Genomic DNA, 25378 nt, shown 5'->3' on the forward strand with positions numbered 1-25378 from the left:
TTAGATGCTTTTATACTCACGGTGTCTTCCCCCCCGCCCCCACTGAAGCTCAGCGTTCAGCAGGTGGCAGTATTGCCAAACACTGAGTATCCCGTCTGTTTTTACAGGCGCACGGAGAAACAAAATGGTCTGGCATGATTTTGGAATTTCCCCCAAGAGCTTTAATTTGTTAGAGGAGGCATCAGGGCTGTGCTACTTCTCAAGCTTTCTCTGTACCCGTGAATAATGGCACGACCAGAAGTTTGCAGCGAGTCTGTTCCTGGATGTATGCAAAACATTAGTGGACAGATTTTTTAAAGGGACACCTTGGCCTTGTGGGCATTTCTTCACCTATCTTCTCCAAAAGTGCCTTTGGACCCAGTCCCTGACTGATTTAAAGCCCAGAAATGCAGTTTTAAACAATGTGATTGTAGTGGAATTCAGGTGAATTTTATTTCTATTTTGTGGTATTTTTCAGATTTGCCACAAAGCACAGGTATTTTCTTTGTAATCTAAAAAAAAAATCAACACAGGATATTAAAAATATGGTGATAAAATGGGAGAGTATGTGCCACAAAGTTTACATACTTTCTGTTTCAAGCATGTGGGGACACGTGGACCCACAAACTTGATTTATTGAATCCATTTGGTTGCCCATGTGGGTAACCGATGGGTTCACTATTCTCTTCTTACCCCTAGCGATCAGCTCAGTGTTATTGCTAATCTGAAAGCGAATTACCAGCAGAAAGCCGAGACGGTAAAACGTCATCTCATGGAACCACACCTGAGAAAGTCCTTTGGTAAGTGAGAGGAGAGTGGGGCAGCCCGTAAACAATGCATTGGCATATCTAATGGGAGATGGTGAATAACCTACTGCAATCTTGAGCCAGTGGAGGTTACCAGGACTGTAAGCACTAAATTTAATTTTAAGACATGCTACTGAAAGAAGATCTATAAATCTTGGAGTATGTCCACGGGAACTACAAAACTGATAGAAGCCTGAAAAACAGGCACTATGAATAAAAGATAAGGTGGCTGAATATATTACCTTAGATATGGAAAGTCTGGCTAGGTAATTAGACAAATTCCCATCTCCATGAATAGCTACTACAGCCTTCCCAGACATGGAGGTGAGACTTGAATTTATTAACAGTCTTCAGTTATACAAAGGACAATTGCACATAAGGTAAGTGTTACTTTCACACTAAGGCGAGAGTGAGCACAATTAACCAAGCAGAAGTGATTTAGGTCAGGCATCAGAAGAACATGCTGAACACCAGGGTTGGGCTTATCAGTTAATAACTTTGCATGGATTAGGAGAAACTAGATTGAAGCTAGAGTTCAACATAGTTGAAGTGTGGGAGAAGGCAGACACAGAAGCTGAGAGCTGCCAAACTAGGCTACTTCCTCATTTCGAAGACAATAAACTTTAAATGAAATCTCCTCAGGGGATGAAAATGAACTGGACTTAGGAAAGGATATCAAGCTTTAATCAAACTTGATGTTTGAAAATCAAGGTTTGCAGATCAGGTAAGTCTGGGAGTGGTTGGTTGTTTTGCATGGGAGTATTCACTCTAAAAGTCTTTAAATAGCATATTCCCACAATTGTTTTACAAGTATTTGATTTAGCAAATTATGATTTTCTCATATAACTTTTCAAGTGTTCTTTTTGTGAAGCCAGGCATATCTATAACCATGCACTAATTAATGGTTCATTGGAACACAAGGCTGGACTCCAAGAATAAGGCCAACAGCCAGCTGGTATGATCTAAATAGAGACCTGCATAGCTTTTGAGATCTCTTCCAACCCTTTAATTCTTTCACTTTCAATCAAAAGGGCTAGAAGACAATTCCAAGTATAATTTCCACAACATCAGATACTAAGTTGAACTACATGAAATTGCCATTTTGTAGGTCAAAACAGTCAAATATCAGCAATTTCATGTAATTCAGCCTGATACAATAATTATTCCAATAGTTCATCTGTACCACTCATCTTCACTAAAGCTAAAGGCTTTAATACATTTAGTTTTTAGATCAAATTATTGGTCTACATATAAATGCCTGTGCATATAAGTATTGAGAAAGTGTAGTGTTGGAATGAAGGTAGATAAAGGTTGGATAAACCATTTAGAGGCATCTAGCTCATTCTTCTATTGTACTAGGCACTGGTGCCTCCTGTCTGGCTCAAAGATTTCTCAGACTGTGGAAAACAAGAAAAAAGTGCGAAGACTTGATCTCTCAACCCATGGGAAATTCTGTCTGGGAAATGGGCCAAAGGAAGAACAGGGGAAAATATAACAAAATTTGTACCATGTTACAAGTTTAGTGGAGGAAGATCACAACAAAGCTGTGAGCAGAAAAACAAAGCATGTGGTTTCCTCTTTTCTAAAATATAGTATTGCTTAATGTGTCCTGCTTTCAAGATTCTAAGCATAAGACAAGACACTAAGTACACATTGGAAAAGTCATATCTGCATAGTCATCTAAAATGAGACAAGCTTAGCTTAACTAAAAAAATTTTATTAACAATGTAAAATGTTAAATATTTTTACGATCTGAGCTAATTCCTGCATGCCCTATAAGATTTAACACTATGCTGATGTGCAGACACCATGCTTCAGATTTCAGTTAGAACAAAATGTGGTAATATTCAATTTTACATTTGAGGGTAATGTATATGTTACTACACCATTTCCTAACTGGATTACTTCATTCTCCAAGAAGCTGAAAAAGACACCATTGGATCAAAAGGAAATTAGTTGCCTGCCCATATGCATTATATGAAAGTATTAGGATTATTATATATTTACAAAATTTAAGTACTTTTCATATGTGGTGTTTGTTGCATTATAAATTAAGATATTTTTATGGTGAAGTGCTTAGATTCTGACAGAATGGAAGACTAAATGTAAATGAATGCAGAGAAAGCAATAGGTAAGGTGGTATATGTTTGCTTATAATATTATTTCTAACGATATTGATAGATTGGATTTTTGAACAAAGTTTTGTAGTTTTAAATAGATTTCTATGCTTAAAGACTTCTTTCATATGTGATAAATTGTTAACATGAGATCAGTAAGAGCTATAGATATGCTATTATACATGAAATAATTTTTCTCCGTATAATACATTTAAAAAAACCTTTAAATAATTTAAAAATCATAATTCTTGCATCTGTCACGGCATGGTTTGGAGCAGACATGTGCAATGTCAGCTTTAAAAATTCTTTTTAAAAACAGCCTTTTTTAATCTGTTTTTTTTTTTTTCTTCCCTTGATGGCAGCTGCTTTCGAGTGTAAAATCATTTAAAAGGGCAGGGGGAAGCAGGTAAAATAAGGAAGCATAGAAAACATAGTCAAAAACCAATAAATGTGTGGTTCAGCTGTCTGGAGGTCCTCAGGTTTTGTGATTTTTTTTTTTTTTTTTTCCGGTGTTCCCAACAAGTTTCCAGGAGGAGCCGCCTAGCTTGAGACGAGACAACATAGCCCAAAGAACCTTCTCTTCCGTCTTCTAACCAGGGGGTAGGGAGTTAGATTCAGAAGGCTGCTGTCATCTGTGGTGGGACAGAATGTATATATGAGTGAGGTACAGACAAAACAACCTGCTTTTTACAAAGTAGCTTTAAAAATCCACCGTCGTTTGAATCAAGGTTTTTCAACCTCAGCACTGATGACATTTTAGAACAAATAATTCTTTGTTGTTGGGGGCTGTCCCAAGCATTGCAGGATGTTTAGCAGTATTCCTCTACTCACCAGATGCCCGTTCTACTCCCCCAGCAGTTGTGACAACCAAAATTGTCCCCAGATATGGCCAAATGTTCCCTGGGGAAGGAGCAAAATAGCCCAAGGCTGAGAACCACTTGTTAGAATTAAATTGAAACTGCTGGAGGGAATCTTTCATTTGGAAGAAGACATACATAGTTTATTAGAATGAGTCCATGCTTTGGAGTAAGGTTGACTTCTTTTTTAAACTTGCTTCTAGTTTAGTTTACTAGTTTCGTGACTTTGAACATGTAACTTATGCTTGCTAGGCTTCAGTTTCCCTGTCTGTAAAACACGGTTTAATAATACTTACCTTAGGTGAGGATTAAATGATCTAAGAAAAATATTTAGCTGGGGTGGGTAGCTTAGTGCCTAGTATAGAGGAAGCACTCAGTTAATATAGCCATTATTGTTTTCCTTTACATGGGACCATTATCTTGGCTCCATGCACCTACTTCACTTCTTAGGAAGAAGTTTCAATGATTTCCTGTTGTCTTTTCCCAGCACTTCCTATAGATATCTGTATATAAGAGCATTCAGAGATGACTGTCAACTATTGAATTCATAATTTGCAGGTTGAAATTTTTAGCATGATGACAAGTAGAGGAAGAAATAAGCTAGTAAAGAAAATCTGGTTTAATGAGTTGAGTTTTTAAAGAAAAGAGCCAAAGGAGATGGTGGGTAGAAATACCCTGTTGAAGAACTGGCCACTGTGGGTCCCAGAGGTGAAGGACGACAAGGGAATAACCTAGAAACTGCCAACTGGGGCAGGACATGGCCAGACTGGAGCCAGGGATGACAAAATGGCTGGTTGACACTGGCAACTGTTACGTACCTAAGCTCTTGCAGGACTAGTTGCACTACCCTTAAAGGGGCTGGAAACTTGTGAAGGGCACAGAATCTAAAGTCAGATGAAGAGATAGATTTAGTGAAGAATGTGCCCCACCTCGATAGAACTGGTTTGTAGATGAGGGTTTGCTTTTCTTGATTAGTGTGGCTGGACACTCAGGAAACTATCAAGAACGAAAATAAATCCTGGCTTTCCGGTCCTCTTACATAAAGTGTCATCCAAGTACTTGGGCTTTTCCTCCCCTTCCCAAGGCTCTAATGTGTCATACTTACTTGTAAATTAGTATCACCCACCAAGGTTGACAGTGTTCCTTGGAACACTTGCGTGATGTTATATATTTAGATAGAACTAGAGTAGCAAGTCCAAGCCAGAGAAGAAAACAGGTGTCTCAGCTGGGAACAACAGATGAATCAAACACAGCCCACCCTCCCAGTCTCCATAGATTAAAATCTTCTCTTAAAGCTCAAATTCCGTTAACATAGAGAAAAACAGGCCTATTATTGCCCCTTTCATAGTGAAAAAATAATTTACTATAATCTGGATGTTAACATTTTGAGAGTCAAAAATAGAACATCATTCTTTTATAATTAAGACACTGAAAGCAATGTCAGATACTAAACATTAGCCTCTTTTTTCAGGACAGTCTCTCAGAGATGAATCATAATATATTTGGCACAGAAAGAAATGATAACTTACTTCCTCATCATTTTTAGGAATCTTACTTCTTTAACCATGAAATGATCCATGAACTTAGCCCAACTGGATATGGCAAAGATATAGCAGACTCTGTAGGTTAAAGAATTTCACCTTTCAGTATCTCTTTGAATACTGACTACACTTACTGAAACTCAGGTTCACCTGGAACTCAGTGCTTCCCTGAAACAGAGTTACCAAAACTGTAAAGATATTTATGGGGAAGAAAGATCTTCATAGTTCTATTTTTTTAAGACCTAGAAGATCTATTTCCTAAATTCCTATATCTCCTTCCCTTTCTTCAAACACTTAACAGATTTGGGAAGGGACTTAACTGGTCTTTATGTATTATAAAATGCAATTCTGATGTGTATTGTTCCTCCTACATGAGGAAATGTCTACCACAATGTTTTATTTATAAAGGAAAATGTGTATATGTATGCTATGGTCAAATGTTTAGTACTACTCTTGTTTTTATATATATTAAAAGCAAGCAGGTATTATACACAGATACTATGAGGTTCGTATCAAGACTGACCCTTTTATCTGTGTATTCATTGCAGTGAATTGAAAAATCTTTCAATAACACAGCCTTTTATGCTATTGAAATTCTCTTTGCTCAGTCTTCTTTATATATATATGTATACATACATACATACACAGCATATATACACATGCACACATTCATATACAATATACATGTATGTGTGTACCATATATACACACATATATACTCACAAGTGAATAGAAGTGTTAAGATTGTTGAGAAAGTGCTCAGGCATTAAGCAAAGGGCAGGCTCCCTATTAAGGACTACTGCTGGTTTGGGGCATCTTTTTTGCACATTTGTGACACCTTTGCCTAGCCCAGAGCTTGTGTGACCATCACGTAGGGCTGAGGTGACATAAAAGCTTAAAAATTCTTGGCAGAAATTCAGAACAGCTTTCTACACCACAGAAAGTAGACACCTACAGTAAACGCTGAAATTCTCCAAGTGGAAGTATGCCTGGAATGGCTTGAAGCAAATTCAACTCTGAGGAGAGATGTCTTTCCACATTGATTGGAATCCTGCTTCTGAAGGATTCCAATCCTGCTTCTGAAGGATTCCAATCAATGCTCAATTGCAAGAATGTGAGCAAAATGGAAGGTTTTCCCACTCATTCTAAATTTTCTGAGATAATCCACTTGAACATATTGGGAAATATTTGATTTTTATTTAAAATGTTTGGATGTGGGTAATTCTTTTATAGTATCTTTTCTCCAAAGTGCACAATCTCAGTAAACTATCAGCAAGGAGAGATTTAAATGTGAAAATGAAAAGTGGGAAAGGAAAGGAGAGGAAGGAGAGTTTAGGAGAAAGTGAAAGAAGAGTGAGTAGGAAATTTACCCACACTAAGAAGTTCAAACCTTAGTCATTCAATGTTTAATTCTTAGATGCTACTAAAGGTAAGGCTGTTGGAATCCCTTAAGACACAATGATACCACTTCCCTATTGCTCAAATTTCTTTTGCTAATAAAATATTTCTTATATAAATGACATGTTGAGAAAAGAGGGACATGAAAATGAGAAATTTTCAAATAATAAACTGAGTTTAAAGCTGTGGTCTGAGATATAGTCAAGAGAAGTGCTTATAATGGGACTGCAGTTGCAAATTTGTATTGCAGAAAAAGAGAGAGAGAGAGAAAGAGAGACAACTTCGCCTAACCCAGTGCTTCTCAAACATTAGCTGCACCAGTATCATCTGAGGGCCTGTTACAGCACAGATTGCTGGCCCCACCTCCAGAGTTTCTGAATCAGTAGGTCTGGGTGGGGTCAGAGAATCAGCATTTCAATCGTTCTCTACGTCTACTGCTCCTCCTCTGATCTCTCTGACTTAGTGACTGACACCATTCTTTACTCCATTTGCCAAGTCTGAACCTGGGTTTCATCCTTGATTCTGCCTCTCCCTTATGCACCACATCCAATTGTTCGTATCCTCTCTCCAATCCCCTGGCTTTAGGTGAGACCTTAAGCATTTCTCACCTGGATTACTGCATTTGCCTCCTAATTGAAACCTTCCAGTGGCTCCTGGATGCCCAAACCTCTTAAGATGACTTGTAGGGGCCTTAATGATGTAGCCCACCTAGCTGTCTTATCTCTGTCTTAAGCCTCTTGTCTAACAACTTTCCCAACTACTGAAGTGCTTGTAGTTTATCAAAATGTTCTGCTCTTTCATGTCCCCATATGCCTTTAAATGTCAAAAATCTTATACCTAGACTGTCTTTTTACCATCTCTTTCTTTGGCTAACTCCTACTCATCCCCAAAAATCTCAGCACAGATACTTTCTAAAAAGCCATCCCTAATAATCCCCCATTTCAACTCAAGTCTAGGTTAGGTGAAAATCCAATATGCCCTTGTAGTAACCTGGGTCTGTTACGGCATTATTATATTATAAGAACTAATTCCTGCGTCTTTCCAATAATGTATGTGTGTGCATGTGTGTGTATCAGCATGTGTGATAGTTTTTTTCAGAATTCACATGCCCAACCCTGCAGGCTCCACCACAATCACTGCCAGGGAAAGTGTGTATCATTTGGAAAAGCTTCCCAGGTGATTCCCACCCAATTTTGCCCTGCTGAGAGGGCAAAACCTAAAGCGGGGAGAGATATCCCCAGCACCTAGCACAGAAATTGGCACATCATAGGTGACCATTACATGTTGGATGATGATGGGGACAATAAATACTAGGGGGAGAAGTCTGCTCTTCCTTCAGTAGGTAATGAGTAGACATTTCACATTTGTGAGTAAGGGCTTAACATAATAATGAGTTAAGAAATTAGATTGGAGGAGAGAGGACTACATATGTCACATTGAATCCTGGACAAAAGGTTGAGCAGATTACAAAGGATATGGGGCCATGAGTGAAACTGTGCAGAATAACCTTCAGACACCAGTTGGAAGCACAGAAATTCTTTATGAGACCCTTGGGGAAGAACCTAAAAGGTCATCTCTAGGCTAGAGGTTGGCATAATTGCCCAGTATTCTTCAGCCAGATATCTGAGAACTCTTCTGCCTGACTCTCCTGCCAGGTCGGTTCTGGATATGGGGGTCCAGATTGGAAGATCAGGGGTGTGAGTCTGGGAGAACTGGTTCTAGGTTCAATTTAGTCTGGAGTAGTGTTGTCTACAGGAGGGGACCAAATGCCTTCTAGCACAGATTCAATTCCTAATTTACCTACTTCCACGCTGATTCTAATGTATGTGCTCAACAACCGAATTCTATGCAAGAGTGAACACATTGAATACCAACACATCCCACAGCATTCATTGAGTCAGAATTTTGGAAAAGGTGAAATTATCTTTCAGGTTAACTAATTTCTGCTGATTTGTTTTGTTTGACAACAGCATGTGTTCAGAAGATGCTTGTCCTTCACTTTCCAGTCTCCTTTTAGCCTTTGTCAGTCACCTTGCGAGCTCTCCACAGGTGGTTCCATTTGTAATCCATTTGACACAGCAAGACTGTCATAATTAATGAAACTCCTTACAGCTCTGCCAGTGACCCAGAATGTAGGACAGGAGGGGCACTGACACGGTGGAAGCAACAGCGGGCTGAGAGCCAGGAGACCTGGCCATTGTCTGGAGCCAGCCATGGAACTCAGTGGCACACGTGTGGCCTGCTGTTTTGTGCCAGTCTCTTTGCCTCCACTCTCAAACTGGAAGGGTGGGAAAGGAAGGGCCCTGTCTAAAATGAAGGCATAATCAATAACCATTAAAATTTCTGCCCATGGCCACCTTCCTTTCTTCTCCACTGGAAGTTGATTTAAAGTGAACTGTTTTGAGTCAAGTTTTCATTGCAGTAGGAAGTGGGGGAGATACGATTAAACCTTTAAATGCTGAAATAAACCCAGAACAGTTTGAGTCGAGGACTAAGATGGAGCCTGGAGAACAGGACAACCTGAGCTGGCAGGATTTTCACATGAGGGGTTGAGGTAGGAAAAATGGAGACCAGGAGTGGTATCTTTTCCCTTTCTTCTCTGTTTCAAACATCCATGTAAATGGAATAAAAAGAGAAAGCAAATAAGAAGCCAGAAAGAAAACAGATGGCTTTCTATAATGGTTTTCGTCCAGTTAGAGTCATGATTGACAATAAGGGCCTACAGAAAAGAACTGGAATAATTTTTTCCACATTTTACCCCACATCATGTCCTGCACATTTAAATTTAGACCTGTAGAGTAAACAAATTGCCTGAAAGGAATTCCAGGAACGACTTAGGGAAGCCTCTGTGGTCTATCTGGGTATATGCAGAACCTGGATGATTTGTTCATTAAAACGGTGCCATATGCATTTGTCGAATCATGTTTCCTGAGCGACTCCAAGGGACCTGCTTTCCTCAGGCCCTCTCTGGACTCTCTAGTCCAGACTCACGCACCGCTCTGGGTAGCTCACAGCGACAGCAGGCTGTGAGTACGTATGAAACACCTAGAGAACAGATACGTCGTCCATCACATGCTAAGCATTCCCATTTCTCCCTCCAGTGAAGAAATCCAAATTTCCCACAATCCTTCACCTCAGTTTTTCAATTATTAAAATCCTACTGCACTACTTCCTTCTGAATAAGTCCTTCACCTCCTTCCTAGCTTTGTCCTTTCTATTCTTCAGACGGATCCAGGGTTCAAGTCCTGGGTATCATTTATTTGGATGAATATGCCCTTTTCACTCATATTTTCAGTCACAGCATCAACCTTTTATTATTCCTCTTATATTTTAAAAATGTAATTACTACCCTATTTTATTCTTTTTATAAAAGCAACAGTTATATAAAAATCTATATTGTACTTTTTATGATAAAAAAGACCAAAGTAAATAAAATTTGTTTTTTCATTAATGCACAATTTAAAAACTGCTGTATGAATTATCACTAATTGTGGAGGGAATGTTTAGGATGGTTTGATTTAAAATATAGGTTACATGGCATCCATGAAGTTCAGACTGGGGACCCTGGACAGCCATTCTCCTGGGCAGCTGAATGTGAGGCAGAGTGAGAGGCCCAGGTGCTGATGAGGGACAATTGCCAAACCTAATATGACCCTGAGGACAGCCTCAGTCATGAGCTCCCAATCTAAAGGCCCAGGGGCCAGTGCTCTGAACTGTAGGCTCAAGATCAACCTCATCTGAACACTACATATAGTCTGTTGCAGAGTGAGTGGGGACAGGACTGTTCTATTTGATGTTGATTTGGGGTTCTCCTGAGCAAAGTTGAGTAGGTCACTAAATAATAACAATAATAACCATAAAGTATTTGTCAAGTGTTTGCTTTCTGTAAGGTTGCTAGTAGGCATATGATGCATTGTTTCATTTAATCCTCACAACAACCCTTTGAAGTAGGTGATACTATTATCCCCTTTTCAGGGATGAGAAAACTGAAATTTCCAGAAGTTAAACAAATTATTCCAGCTGGTAAGGGGCAGAGCCAGCATTTGAAACTAAGGCTAGTCTCAATCCAAAGCCCTTGGTCCTAAACACCATGCTTATTTCTAGCAACAATCTTCCATGTCGTAGTCAGAGCAATCTCTCATCGCTACAACATGTTGTCTACGTTCTTAAAATGCCACAAAACACTTCACCCATGGCTCAAGCCAATTGGCCTTGGAGAGCAGGCCCTTCGGGGTGTTTTGAGTTACCTGATGTGCTGCAGTTCCTGCCTCTGACCCCCGTCCCTGTGCAGCTCAGGCCACGCTACCCCTCAGCCTTGCCTGGTGTTCTCACTTCCACCTCTCCACCTTCTGCTGAGCTGCTCCTGGAGCCAAGAGGCACTCCAGCTCTGCTGCCAAATTTTCCTCCTCCTCCTCCTCCTCCTCACTCTGAGGCAAGCAGCACCCTTCCCTCCTGCCTAGGCTTTGCTTAGCGGGAACAAGAGGAGTTTCTTTCTTGCATCCAAAAACCCTTTCCCTACCTCCATATAGCCCTCTCTGAAGCTGATACTTCACCTATGGCTGCTCGAGCCATGCATGCTTAATGACAGTGCTGATATTTTAGTACTTTGTGTGTATTGTCAGTCCCTGGCACTGCAAATGTAGGTGCAGATTTGACTAACATTTATTGTTTGTGCCAGGTGTTATTCTACCATGTGCCAGGCTCTAGATACTGGGGACAATAGTTAATAAAAGCATACAAAAGTCCTTCCCTCACTCCAGTGAATACCCCCTTTCCATTCCTACAGAATAGGATCAGTCTGTAGATGGACTGCCTGAGTTCACATCCCAGTTTTTCTACTTACAGACTGGGTGACCTGGGCCAAGTTTTCTATAAATTGTGAAACACTAGTAGCATTTCTCTCAAAGTTGTTAGAAATAAATAAGTTAATACAGTTAATATAAAGTATTTAGGATGGTGGCATACTGTAAGTTCTCAATATATGTTACTTATTACTATTTTTTTAAGTTAATTAAACACCTAGAAGACAGGGATCTTCCTTTGGAAGTGTTCTTAAGTCTCCTCCACTAGGCTGTACATGTCTTGAAGGAAAGAGTCTAGTGTTCAGTCCTTCTGTGTTTGCCATGCCTGTCACCGTGTTCACTGTGTGACACAGCCAATCAAAGATGAGTCTGCATGGACATCAAAGTGTATCTTGGCCTCCTTCAGAGCAAAACCGGGTACCCAAGAGACTCCAGTCTCAAGTATGCTCAATGCCTTCTATTGCTTGCATAAAACACTTGCTTTAATTTTTCAAGAAACAAGTCCCAAGGTTATCAAATTAAAAACATCCTCTGCCTCAAAGAGAAAATGACAAGACTCACCTTGATTTTTCAATGGTAAAGGCATAGTTTCCCTGAGTTTGCTTAAAAGGTTTTTCATTTCTCGCATGTCTCTGTAAAATTAATAAAAAGAAGAATCAGCTGTAAATTTTCAAAATGAAATCTCAGACAGTCTGCTCTATGAGACAACTGAAGGATGGGAGTCTGTGCCTAATTGTCCTAGCTCTTGTTTCCAGTAGGCAAATATTGAATTTATTTTGCTTTTACGAGAAGAAAATGTGAGATGGGTTGGCCCTGAGAAATACTCTGCCAAACGTTTCCACCAGGCATCTCTCCTGCAGGAGCCCTCATCCCCGCCTCCAGTCGGACCCGGCTGAGATCAGAAGAGCCTTTGGTAATGAGGACAGCACTGCAGGTTTACAAGGAGAGGCCAAAGACACACAACTGGAACACCGGGCTCCCTGGGGCAAAGCCGAGGAAGTGGTGCTGCAAAGGCTTCCTGGTCAGCTGGCTGTGGTGGCTGTGCAGGTGCACTCACTGTTGTCTGCTTGGTTTTAAAAGTCTCTCCTCGTGATTGGAATTCAGCATAACACAGGAGTTAAGCATCCACAAGAGCCAACACTTAACTACATTGACTGGGAATAATGGGAGAGTAACAAATGAGAGGGAAAACCACCTGAGGACAGCTGGGCCTCCCTCTAACCACTGGCTTGTCCAGAAAAGCTTCCTGGCTGCCCAGGGCACAGCATGCAAGGCCACCGCACACAGCCAATGTCCTCCTTCATCTCAGAGCACACAGGATCCTAAAACCCCAGAAATGTAGAACAGGAAGCCAGCTCAGGAGGCATCTAGTCTAGGGTAGGAAGAGAGCTGACTTTTTCAAGTCCTCTGGACAGTGGTTCCCACACACATCCAGGTGGTTGTGCACTGGAATCAGTGCTCTTGAAACCCCAGGACTAGTGGTAGATTTCATTTAAAACAGCAAAAAAAATATAATTTGATGCAAAAAAACCATATACATCTTTTAGTTAACGTAGATTAGCGGGCACCACAGGTTTAAGAAAGTTTTAGGGGGATGATCATCCTAAAGTTGAAGAAATTCTATCTACCAACTTATTTTCCTTCTGGCATTTGAAAAAAAAGAGTCACTATTTAATGTTAGGGATGAAACCCCTCAGTGCATTTCACAAACCACCACTGTTCTGTTGAGCACTGTTTGAGGATTACTGTCTTAGGGTAGGCCAGAAGCCCTCGCGGCTTCCTGCTTGAGTACTGACTGATAAGTGAAAGGGAACTCAAGTCTCAGGAATACCTGACTGCAAAAGGAAGGGAAAGCGGCCTTGCAGATCAGTAGAAATATGCCTGTAAAAACATTCCGAATACTTTCTCACAGGTGTGAGGTGTGAGGGTGCCTCTGTGGGCACTGCACACTGATAAGGTGAGAGGGGGAAGGGGGAGAAAGGCAGGGCCCCCCATCTGTTTTCATGTAAGATCTCAAGAGCAGGGGGGATGGGCGGGCAAGGGCTAGGAATGCAACATGTGCGACTGAGGCAGGTATCCTTGGTAAAGCACCAGTTCTCCACCTTGGCTGCTGCCCAGGAGAAGCATCTTATGCCCAGGTCCCACCCCAAGACAGCCTGAGTTGGGTGGCTTACGGTGTGGTCCAGGCATCCATGTTTTTAAGCCCTCCTGGTGACTTAACTGTGCAACCCAGTTTGAGTCCCATGCATGATCTCTTAGGGCAGAGAGCCAGGGAGAACTGAGGCAGCTACATCCTGGACCAGTCTACTGTGCCTACTGCCCTTGTGTTTCCCATCTCCTTTGACCAGAATCTGGGCTTTCAGTTTGAACTGAAACCACGCCAACACTGTGGGCCGTACTGTCCTGTTCTTATTGCCCTTGATAGCTTGCTTTCTTACAAGCTTACAAGGCTTGGATAGAGCTGCTGCACAAGGTGTCTGGAAAGGAAAGTGGCTTTGCTGATGGTTTATGCCCTGATCGTGGCATTTCGGCAGATAATTTTTTTCCTGGGAGCAGAGCAAAGAATTTTCTATTTTATAAATTAAGATAAATCATCCCCTCATCATTTGTCTTTAGTTCTAACAAACTGTGCCAAACAGCTTTATTGTTTGAATTGTTGGATATCCAAGCCTATACAAAATCCAAGTTTTATTAATAGCACATAATTACCACATGCTCCAATTTTCTATAAACACAGAAATTTGGTAATTAGCTTTAGAATTATATTACAATCTGAAAGTAGAACTACAATGGTTATAAATGCCATTGTGTGTTACATTTCTAAAAATAAAAAAATAAAATGTTCATTATCTTGTCAATGACTCAACCTCACACACATAGAACAGCTGGTAGAATTGCCCAGTAGTCATTCAGCCACTTAGTGCGTGCTCTGGGGACATTAGTAGCAAAGGGCACAGATAAATGTGAAGGCCAATAAACAAGGGTCTCATCTTTCTGCCTCACAGAATGGCATCTCGATGGGACATGGCATTTATTATAATATTATTATTATTATTCCTTTTTCTCAAATAAAATAGAATCACTGTAGAATCTCTTTTCCCCAAGAAAGAAACTCCCTCTCTCGAAGGAAGCTACCGAAGTTGTTAAGACAATGCATTAACTTGCTTTGACCACTAAGGGGCCATCAGCTGCATTCTGGAGAGAAAGAGAAGGGGACTCTGAAAAGCCCTGTGTCAACTGGACAGAATGCTCAGCCCCCAAACGGCAGCTAAGCAGGCCATTCCTCACACCTGAAATCGACTTACACCTTTCCTTGCATTCCTTACACCTGAATCGACTGGAGACATCTGCGTGATTTTGGATTCTTCTCCCTTAAACAAATGGAAATTTTGGGAACCAGCCCAGTGGGTGAACTCTGACAATATGTAAATCCAACTCTCTCCCACTGTTCTCATTTTCCATGGAGACTTAATGTGTTGGAGTGGGATAAGCAGAGGCCTGGGAGCCTGCGCCTACCGTTGGTGCTGCTACTGTTCCCCCTCTCTCATCTCAGTTTTCTTATCTGCAACTGAGGCAGTCTCTAAGGTCCCTGCCAGCACTATGCTTCTCTGGCAGACCAAAAGGAGCTCTGTTTCTGAAACTGAAATAGAAAACCTCGACTCTCCGTGGCCCCGAAGAGCATTAAGTGGAGGAGGATTGGCAGTCTATTCAGGGTAACTTCCCACTTACCTTTCAGTGTTCTCGATGTCTGTGGAAACCTGCCAGGAATGTTGCTGACTATCTAGGGGGGATGACGAGGAGTCCTCTAGGGCAGGTGTTTCAGCACTCTCCTCAATTTTGCAATCCAAACTCTTGGTTCCCCCACCAGGTTCCTTTCCTAAGGGAGAGGGGATGTTGGTAAAGAGAAGGGGAACAGAAATCATAAATGCAAATTTTATAGCCAGGATGTCGCTGGAAAGGTTGGCTATGCTTTGAGTCAAATGCTCCATTAACCCTAATAGCTCTCTGAGCAATAAAATAGTTATATATGTAATGTGCTATTTATAGGTATAAATCGTGTGTGTGTTTCTGTGTAGCATGTTTTCCCACCCCTCTGGGAAATGATAGCTTGAGACCAGTGCAACCTAAACATCAAAATGAAATTAAAGGCCCTGTCTTTGATGGAGTATTGATGCTTTGTAACCCATTCTTAGTGAGTTAGATCAAGTTAGCTTGGGAGGCGGGGATTTAGCCTGTGAAACCATGCTGTTGTTTGGTTCTTAGATGCAAAGGCGGGTAAAAGGAGGAGGTGACACCCAGCAGGAAGAATGGGAGCTCCTGCTGTTCTCTTTGATTCTAGACCCTGGCTCTCTCAGCCTGCAGCAGAGATTGTATAGCTGCCTTCTAATTCCTTGGCTCTGCGACCTCCTTTAGCGCATCCTTTTGTGAGGAGAGAGCATGGTGTTAAGATCTAGCTTTACTTTGCTGAGACCGTAAGTGCCATTGACTCAAGTGTGGCACAAAGGCCTAGTACCGGGCAGCCCTCCACAGCAATGCACTGCCAGCCCACTAAGACTTGTGTTTACTATGACTGATTTCAAGTGAATGAATCAGTATGTTCTGAAAGAAATCTCCAAGTTGGTTCAGGCATAAATTTCAATGAAATGAAGCGGGAGGTTATGGTCCATGACCTATGTAAACTCCGTTAATGTCTTTTATTCTGTGTTGAAAATCTGTGTACCCATAAGGAGGTATCCTAGTACCATGGGAATGGCTAACAAAGCCTGAGAACTGTGTTTTTTGGCTTTGTCATTTGTTCATTCACTCTCTCATTCATTCACTCACTTACAAATATTTCTTGAGTATCAGCTAAGTACCAAGCACTGGGCTTCATGCTAGAGACATAGAGGGGAAGGAAAGATGCAATCTTGGTCTCATGGAGCTTAAAGTGCTGGAGATAGACAATAAAAAAAATTACGCAAATAATTACAAAGCTGTGGTATAGAACTATGCAGTCTGGAAGAAGAGGATAGCTATATTGCATTTTTTACTCTTTCATCCAGTTTTATTTTTATGATGTAGATATGGCTCTAGACTAGTTGTTAAGTGACAGCCCATATTATTGAATATTCACGAGGTAGCAGCTATACCACCTTACCACTTAACTTAGTTTCCCTAATCCTGGTGTGATTGTTTTGCATTAACAAGAAAACAAATCGACAAAAAATAAAACATACAAACTTGTGAAGAAGATGGCTGTCCATGGTAAAATCTAACAAGAATCTTTTTCCTTGGATTCATGATCTGTAGGGAACTACCAAAAATCTCATCCCTGCAGTTTCTAACCCATATGGTAGCAACACAAAGAGAAAGAACAAAACAATTAATTGGGAACTGTACACCTTTTATCAAACTAGAGTAGAAATGGACCTCTAAACATTCAGCCAAAGCACAAACACAAGTTTACTGATGAGAAAATTTGATCCTTTTCTGTGTTCTTTATGCACATTGATCCTAGGTGATGGAACTTGCTTGAGGAATTGTTTTTTCAATTTTATGGTATGCTGTGGGGTGGAAATTAATTAAGCACATAATTTAGCACATTACCATTTCACAGTTGGAGGGAACTGACCTCTTAAAAGCATTTGCGTTTCGCCTCCTGGGAGAGTGCAGCAAATGCAATCAGTCCATTGGCACCCACTTCTGGGCAGGGTCAGCCTTATGGTGTGAATCTGAGCAAGGTGGCTGAGAGCTAGCCGAGGGGCTAAAGGGGGTCCCCCCAAAAATGGTCCTTTGATTTCCAAAACTCTGAAGGATAGGGCCACCTGAAAGCATACATGGCTCCTGATACACTACCCTGGGTTGGAAATGCCTTGCGAATGGAGTATGGTTTAGGCAGTGAAGAGGAGGGGAAGAACATTCCCACATGGATGGAATATGGAATTCTCTAGTTTATGGGCTTTGCCTGGCTATGGGGCCATAGCATCCCCTGTCCTGTGGTCAGGATTATAGAACTTTTTATTCCAATGTGGACAGGGGAGACACAAGGAAATGGGATGTTCCTTCTTGGAGTCCTCTCTCCACCTCCCTCATATTACACCTTTTACAGGCAAAGGCATAAATAGCACCCAGTGGATAACACCTTTGATTACACTTACTGCCTGGGAGTATTCTACTACTTATATAAGACACATAACTTTCAAAGTAAAATATCTTTTCAAAGATATTCCTGAAACACCCCTATGGGCTTTTAATGGCAGGTAATAGCCTCCTTCTCCTTATTCTCAGAGACTTCTAGATTTAACTCTGCTAATGTGGCTGAACCAGAATGAAAACTGGAATGTTGGACCTCAGTTTAGGGCTTTCTGTCAATTCACAAAATCTCTGCAAAAATTTGATGTTGTATCTTCTCTAGTTGAAATGTTTTAAAAGACAGAAAAGATCAGTAAGAATTTCAGGGGGAATTTCAAGGGTTTTCAATTCCAGAACCTATGTGGTGCCAAGTTTACTCTGCAAGTGGATCCTAATTGCTCTCACTTATTGATAGCACTGATTTTGTGCTAGGCTTCCCTTCCCATCACGTTTCATATTTATTGCCTTCCTAGAACTGTTCACTATCGGAAATGATCTTGCTTATGTATTTGCTTACTGGTTTACTGTTTGCCCTCCCCAGGCCCACCCTCATCTCTCCTCTCCAAACTATGTATGTAAACTTCATAAGGCCAGGAAATTGACCTGTTTTCTTCAATTCTATAAGCCCCGGTACCAAGGACCAGGACTGAGCCTTACACATAGAAGGATCTCAATAGATATAGAGAATTAAAAAAAGTAATCATACTATGTATGTTGTTATACAACTTGCTTTGCTACTTTAGTATAGCTTAGGGATGTTTTCATGTTAGTACATTTTGATTTATGGAATGCTCTCTAATAGATGGGTAGTATTTCATAGTAAGGAATTCAGATCGTAATTGTTCTCTTTTTTCTACAATGTGCCAATATTTGTATAGGGCAGATCATTTGAGACAGAATACTGGGACAAAGTGTATGTATCCACATTTTATATTTTAATATGTATTGCCAAATTGGCCTCTGAAAAGGCTGTGCTAATTTACACTTCACTTCCACCAGGAGTAAACCAGAGGATGCATTTCCCCACACATTTGCCTGTGCTTCATATTATCAACATTTAATTTTTGCTAATCTAATAGGGATAAGTAGAATCTCATTGCACTCTTATTTTTATTTCCGTTATTACTAGTGAGATTAAATTTGTTTTCATATGTTAATTGGCCACTTGTGTTTCTTCTTTACATTTCCTATTCATCTCATTTCCTCATTTAAACAATGAGTTGTCTTTCTTATTGATTTGTAGGGGTTATCTCTATATAAGGGATACAGATCATTTGTTATAATACTGCTTATATCTCTTAGTCTATTATATGTCTTTTAATTTTGTTTATAATGTATTTCGTCGCAAGTTAATATTTGTATAGTCAAAGCTGTTCATATTTTCTTTTATGTCTCTTGGCTTTATGTCTTCCCTATGTTTTTATCTAATATGCAGTTTTGAAATGATCAGTTTTATAGTTCATTTGTAATTTAATTTTGCATATGGTGTGATATAAGAATCTAAATTTTTAGCTCAAATGAAAAGCCAATTGCCCCAACAACATTTATTGACTTTTCTGTTGACTTCACTGCTCTTTCTAATATATTAAGTTCTCATATTAATGTGGGTCTATTTCTGGACATACTATTCTATTTTATATTTATTTATTTGTTTATCCTGTGCCAATTCCATGATATTTTAATTATTATGGTTTTAATATTTGGTAGGGAATGTTTTCCTTCATTGTTCTTTTTCAGAAATTTTGAATCCACTGCAAGTGAAAATATAAATTACTGCCATCTGGGACTTGGACCTTTAATAAGGATGAATCATTGATTACTTTTCAGTATTGTCTAGGTTTAATGGTTTATTTAAAACATTTGTTCTTTTTGAGTTAATTTTGATAATTCATTTGTCCTATAAAACCACTCACAAAATACATTTTTTTAAAACAAGCAATTTAAACTGGTGGAAACACTAAATATATTTTTAATAGTTTAAAGTTGGATATGGTTTTCTCTTGTAACTGTCTCATATCCCTAATGCTGTTTATTTACGGTTCCAGATTTCTTTGCATATCACTGTATCTTGGATTTCATATACATCTTCCTCATGCTTGGATTCAGTTTTCATTTTTGGGAGCATATCTTTGAGTAATTATTTCAGAGGAACTCGGTGGAATGCAAACGTTCTTAGTCTTTACATGACTGAAAATACATTTTCTCTTCTCTCCCTCTGTCTCTCTCTCTCTTCGTGCTCACACTTAGATTCTCATTGGTGGGGTATAGAAATCTATGTTCAAAATAAGTTTCTCCAAGAACTTGAATGACATTGTTCTCTTATTGTCTGTCTATACCTGAGGATGTTTTGAATGTAGCCTGTTTATAGCTCTCTGAAAAATTTTTAGGATGTTACCTTTAAACTTTTAAATTCTGAAATGATTCCTAAATGTCTAGGTATGGGGGGTCTTTTTATATTAATTTTTCTAGGCATTTGATCGGCATTTATAATTTATTTTCTCCAATTTTTTATTTTTGAAAATATATAGATTATATATTATGTTTTTATGCATAAAATTATATATATATAATTTTTTGATAAACCATTTAAGAGTAAGTTGCAGACATTACTGACACTTTATCCTAAATACTTTAGTGTTTATCTGTTAAAGAATAAAGATGTTTTCCTATGTAACCTTAAAAGAATTATCACACCAAAATTTTTTTTAACTTTGCTTAAATATGATTCAATACAATTTGATACAATACTATTATTTAATATGTAGTCTATAGTCAAATTTCTCCAATTATTCCTCCTTTATTGGAGGGATCCATTTCAGGACAATGCATTCCATTTATTTGTGATGTTTCTTTATTCTCATTTAATCTAGAACAGCATCCTTGCCTATTTTTGTCTTTCATGTGATGGATATTTTTGAATGAAGAGTCCGGGCCAGTTGTTTTATATAATGTCTTTCCATTTGGATTTGTCTGATTGTTCCCACATGCCTAGATTCAAAGTAAACATTTTTGGCAAGAATATTATAGAAGTGATATTGTGTCCTTAGCTCATCACGTCAGAAAGCATGAGTCAGTGTGTCCCATTGTCAATGATGCTAAGTATTACTGATTGGTTAAGGTGGTTTCTGCCAGCTTTTACCATTGTTGATGAACCCTTTTCCCCTTGTTATTATTAGGTAATCTGTGAAGTGATTTATTGAGAGAGTATGATCTTTTTAATTTAAATATTTCTTTTTTTAGGATTGGGGAAAGTTTTTCTATTTTTCTTGATTATCTACTTCTCCCAATTCTCTGTGTTCTTTCAGAATTTCTATTTCATACTGGAGTCTCTGGACCTATCTTTCATATTTCTTAACTATTCTCCATACTCCATATTTACCTTTTGGGCTGAATTCTAGGAGAATACCTTAACTTGATACTTCAGTTCACCATTTTAAACCCTCAGTATTTCCATCATGATAATTGTGAAGAACTGTGAAGGGTTTGAGATTTTTACCCTACTTGCAAATTAGCCTGTATTAGTTTCATGGATACTGAGAGACATGAGGTTCTTGGATCAGAGATATAGTTTCTTACTCACAAAATAGCAGTATCAGAATTTATGCTGTGTTGGTTTGTTTTTTGAGTCCTAATTCTCACACGGAGATGCAGAAGGGTTAAATGATACCTGCACAGACAGTGGGCTGTGTGACAGGAGAAGAAATCTGAGGCTTGTATAAGCATGTCTGCCCTTTGGTCCAGAAGGAAACATTTTCATTATACTGAATAGTAAGCATGCCTTGTGCTGGAGGAAGACACTGTCTCTGTTTCCCAAGGCATTTGCTAAATAAATATCCTTAAAAAAATAGTGTAAAACATAGAGCAGTCAGCGCCTCACTTTGCAAGATGTACAGAATGCAAGAGACCAACAGAGAATTGTTTCCCAATACTAATTAACCAATCTATTGAATTTTCATTTGATTGATAACGTTTTTATTTCTAATGAATTTGGGGGCTTCCTTTCCCTTGCAGACAATGATTGTTTTCAATCTCTTTGCATATATTGATTATACATATTTTAAATTTTTTCATCACTTTAAAATTTGTTCTCCGAGTATTAGTTGTTTATTACATTTAATGTCTCCCTTTTATAGCATTGGCTTTGCTTAAAAATACGGTCATTCCCAGATGTCTATTCAGATTTGTCTTTGAGGATCTCTGTTGGCCTATCATTCTAATAACAGTGCCTTCCTTCTGGTGACTGTGGAGAGGGGATGGGGTATGTGGCTGGTCAATGTGTATCTAAAACACTTCTTTTGGGTGCAAGGGTTTCCCATCTCTGTTGATAAGTAACCTCCATTGATAGGTTGCCTGCTTTGGGGTCCCATGCCTGCTCTGAGTTTCCTGTTTTGAACTCCTACTCCAGTGGGATGTGCTGGGCAATTTAGCCAGTGAAAAAGCACTGTAGTCATGTGCTCACTTTCTTTTTCTTCTGCAACTGTCCTTGTGGTGGCTCAGATTTATTTTACACTCTTTTCTGCTTTGCTGCCCAGTCCCCGACACTCACACCAGGTGTCCTCCTGGGGTAAGCACTGATGGTCTCTCTTGCTCAGTGTGGGGCAGCCCAGTTTTTCCTGTATGCAATTCCAAACATTGATTTCCCTGACAACAGTTCCAGGAATCTTTCCTGTGATTTATATTTGTTCACACTGAGTCTGAAGTATCTCTGGAATTAATCTTATTTTTGCAGAGATTTTCTCCTGTTTCTTCTTGAGTTCCCTATCTGCTATGCTTTGTTCTGTTCATTTATTTATACCAATCCAATCCCAATTGCTTTCTAGCTTTGAGAAATTCCTTAAAATTTCTGGTGTGTTGAAGTCATCCTTCCTTGTTTTTCAGGGTCGTGGGAGATTGTTCTGTGTTTTCCACCCTTTATTTTCTTTTCTTCCTACAATTAGAAGGGTCCATGTGACAGAGTTATGGCCAATGGACTCTGAGCGAGAGTGATGTAAGCCTCTTCCAGACTGGCCCTTAAAAATCCTGCTGTAGGATCCCCCATGCTTTTCTTCCTCCTCCACCCACTCTTGGCTACTGGATGGATACAGAGAAAGAAAAGAACAGCTGCCCACTCCACTGCAGTTCTGGTGTCAGACTATGCCATCAATAAATAATGAATTCTTATTGTTCTAATTCATTGGAATTTGATGTTGTCTCATACAGCAGTTACCCTACCTTGACAATATAAGAATTAATATGGTTTATTTCTTTCATTATATGTTTTTCTATTATTTCAAAGGATTTTCAATAGGAAGGGAAATATACACATGAGTTGAGTTCAACATCTCTGGATAAGCTTTTCCTCTAATTTACACTCCCTCTTTTTTGACAATAGATGCAGGATGAAAGCAATTCATTTACTTACTCAGTAATCATTAATTGAAACTTTAGTCTGCTCCAGGCACTGTGCTAATGCTAGGGATGCAATGGTGAACACACTCATGGTGATCAAAGTCTAGAGTGGACAACAGAAAAGAAACCAGACAACAACCCCTCAACGTAACATGTGCCATTATCAGTGCTATGGATATGCTTGAGGGACACATTGAGTGGGCATCAGCCCAGCCTTGGAGGGTCAGGAAAAGCTTCCTGCAAGAAGTTAAATCTAAGTTATGACCCAAAGAAAGTATAGGAATGGGCCAGGTGAAAGGGATGGGTGTGGGGTATGGTAGGATGGGTCATATGTCCCAGGCAGAGGGAAAAACTGGAAAGAACTTGCAAGTCGAGGTTCCTCAAAGTAGTTCAAGATGCCATGCGTGTGGCAGGATGGGGTATGGAGGGTACGTGAGGGAGGGTTGCTGGTGAGGTAGGAAGCTGGAGAAGTTAGCAAGGTCAGTTCTTGGATGTTCTCCTGAGCCACATTAAGAAGTCAGCAGAAGAGCCCTCCACAAACCTGGACAGTGGCCAATTTCAGTTCTTCATCCCTAGCTTCCCCTCCTTGACTGGTTGTCCTCACAATGGAGCACTTGTTCTCTAACCTCAGGTGGGCTCCCTGCCCTGTTCTTAGAAAAGGGGTCAACATGTGCTTTCACATGGTGACTTTAAGTCAATGTTTTGCTTGCCCAAGGGAGTAAATGTGCATTTAAAATTATTTTTTATTATGAAATGAATTTTCTGTCCCCTGAAGAATCAATTTCAGGCCTCAGCGAACAAATATTTGCTCAGGAGGGGACGGGGGTGGTAGGGGGAAGAGAGCTCTTAGAGCACCTCGAAACCATACCAAGCTGGTTGCATCACTGTTTAGAACTAGGACATCAAAAACTTGGCCACTTTCCTTAGAGTCTTGCAAAGCTTTTTGCCTTCAGCTCCTTGGGGATTTCCACGTATTTTTAGCTTGTTTATGGATAATATAATAGGCATGCTTGAGGAAAAGTTAAGGGAAACCACCCATGAAGCACATAACAGATTGGAAGGCTGGTTATTCTTACATTCGTGAGAAATGGTTGGTTGTTCAGGAGGAACAAAACCATGTCTGATTGTGGGGCAGTCTCAAGAGTGCAATAGAGCACCTCAGCCTCAGGAGTCCTAGGCACCGGCACTGGAGGATTGGGCTGGGGGTCCTTTATCACACCCACTCTGGACACCTCTTTCCTTCTCATCTCTTATCTCTCCCGTCCTCTTTATCTTCTGTTCATGTTTTCCTCTATTCTTTTTTTTCTTTACCACTTCTGTTCCTTCTTGCTTCCTGCCTGTCTTCAGCCTGCCAGTGACAATGGGAGGCACCACCATAGACGATATCTCTTTGGAGATCCTTAGTTTGGTCTCTAGAGTCCAGCAAAGTCAGTTTTATCCATTTGAGTGTATTTCTGCAGGAACCAAAACAAAACAAACCAATCTTCTCTGAGCTAATGCTGTATCTCTGCCCTATCACTTCCTTGACGGCAGGGACAAATTTCCTACGTCTTTTGTGCTCCTGAAACATTACCTGCTGTGATACTATGCACAGTGCAAGCTTTCAGGACAGTTTTCACACTGACTGAATTTGAACAACAAAATGAAAATGGCTTACATCAGATACATGGGTGCCTATCCAAATAGCTATACTCACTCTTATGCATTTTCATAACTGGTAAGTGCTTTTTAACTCCCTGCACTGTGAAAACGACTGGGGAAATGTAGGCTGTTTGTTAAGTAATCCACTTTTACTCTCTCGTGTTTCTAAAAAGCATGTAATTTAAATAGAAATAAGTTATATTAATTCAGTTAGTTGTTTACTCATATTAAAAAATAGTTTCGAAGGCTTTTCTACACTATAGTAAAAAGATATTCTTAGTGTCATAAGACATACGGGCAGAAAATAACTATACAATACACAGAACTTCATTTTTGCCCATGCACTGGCAAATAAACATTTTCCAATTCAGAAGAGATACAGAACTGTCCTCCTCCATTGCCCTACATCCTTTTCTGGGCTCCTATGACGTCCCATCACTGTCTCCAGAGTAGCAGCCTTTGTGGTGGCACCACCTGAGAAAGCAGAAGCACAGGGCCCCCTTGGAACACAGAAGTGCAGACAATGGAAGACACATTTGAAGAAGGTCCTTATTGGGCTTTGAATGCTCTGTTTTCAGCTGCTAAAGTGAACAGAACAATGCACAGGATGTATTTACTGTATAAATAATTAATTCTAACTTTTCCATAATGGGCGTCATGGTGAAATCATGCCTCTTTTGCATCATATGAATGCTTCATTTTATTTATTTATTTTTACTACATAATATGATTTCTTGG

General features: G+C 39.8%; 1 protein-coding gene across 1 annotated transcript in view; it reads right to left on the reverse strand.

Annotated features, from left to right (window-relative positions):
- Nucleotides 1-778: 778 nt before the first annotated feature.
- Nucleotides 779-25378, reverse strand: part of RGS7BP (regulator of G-protein signaling 7 binding protein) — a 98781-nt gene continuing 74181 nt past the window's right edge. The window contains exons 4-6 of the mRNA XM_012664541.1: nucleotides 15230-15377; nucleotides 12062-12132; nucleotides 779-3534 (exon numbers count right to left, since the gene is read on the reverse strand). Of these exons, the coding sequence (XP_012519995.1) occupies nucleotides 3443-3534; nucleotides 12062-12132; nucleotides 15230-15377 (311 nt within the window). The 3' untranslated portion in view covers nucleotides 779-3442. The remainder of the gene's footprint in view (nucleotides 3535-12061; nucleotides 12133-15229; nucleotides 15378-25378) is intronic.

Source organism: Propithecus coquereli, unplaced genomic scaffold (genome assembly GCF_000956105.1).
Source record: "Propithecus coquereli isolate 6110/MARCELLA unplaced genomic scaffold, Pcoq_1.0 Scaffold9, whole genome shotgun sequence".
Taxonomy (NCBI): Eukaryota; Metazoa; Chordata; class Mammalia; order Primates; family Indriidae; genus Propithecus; species Propithecus coquereli.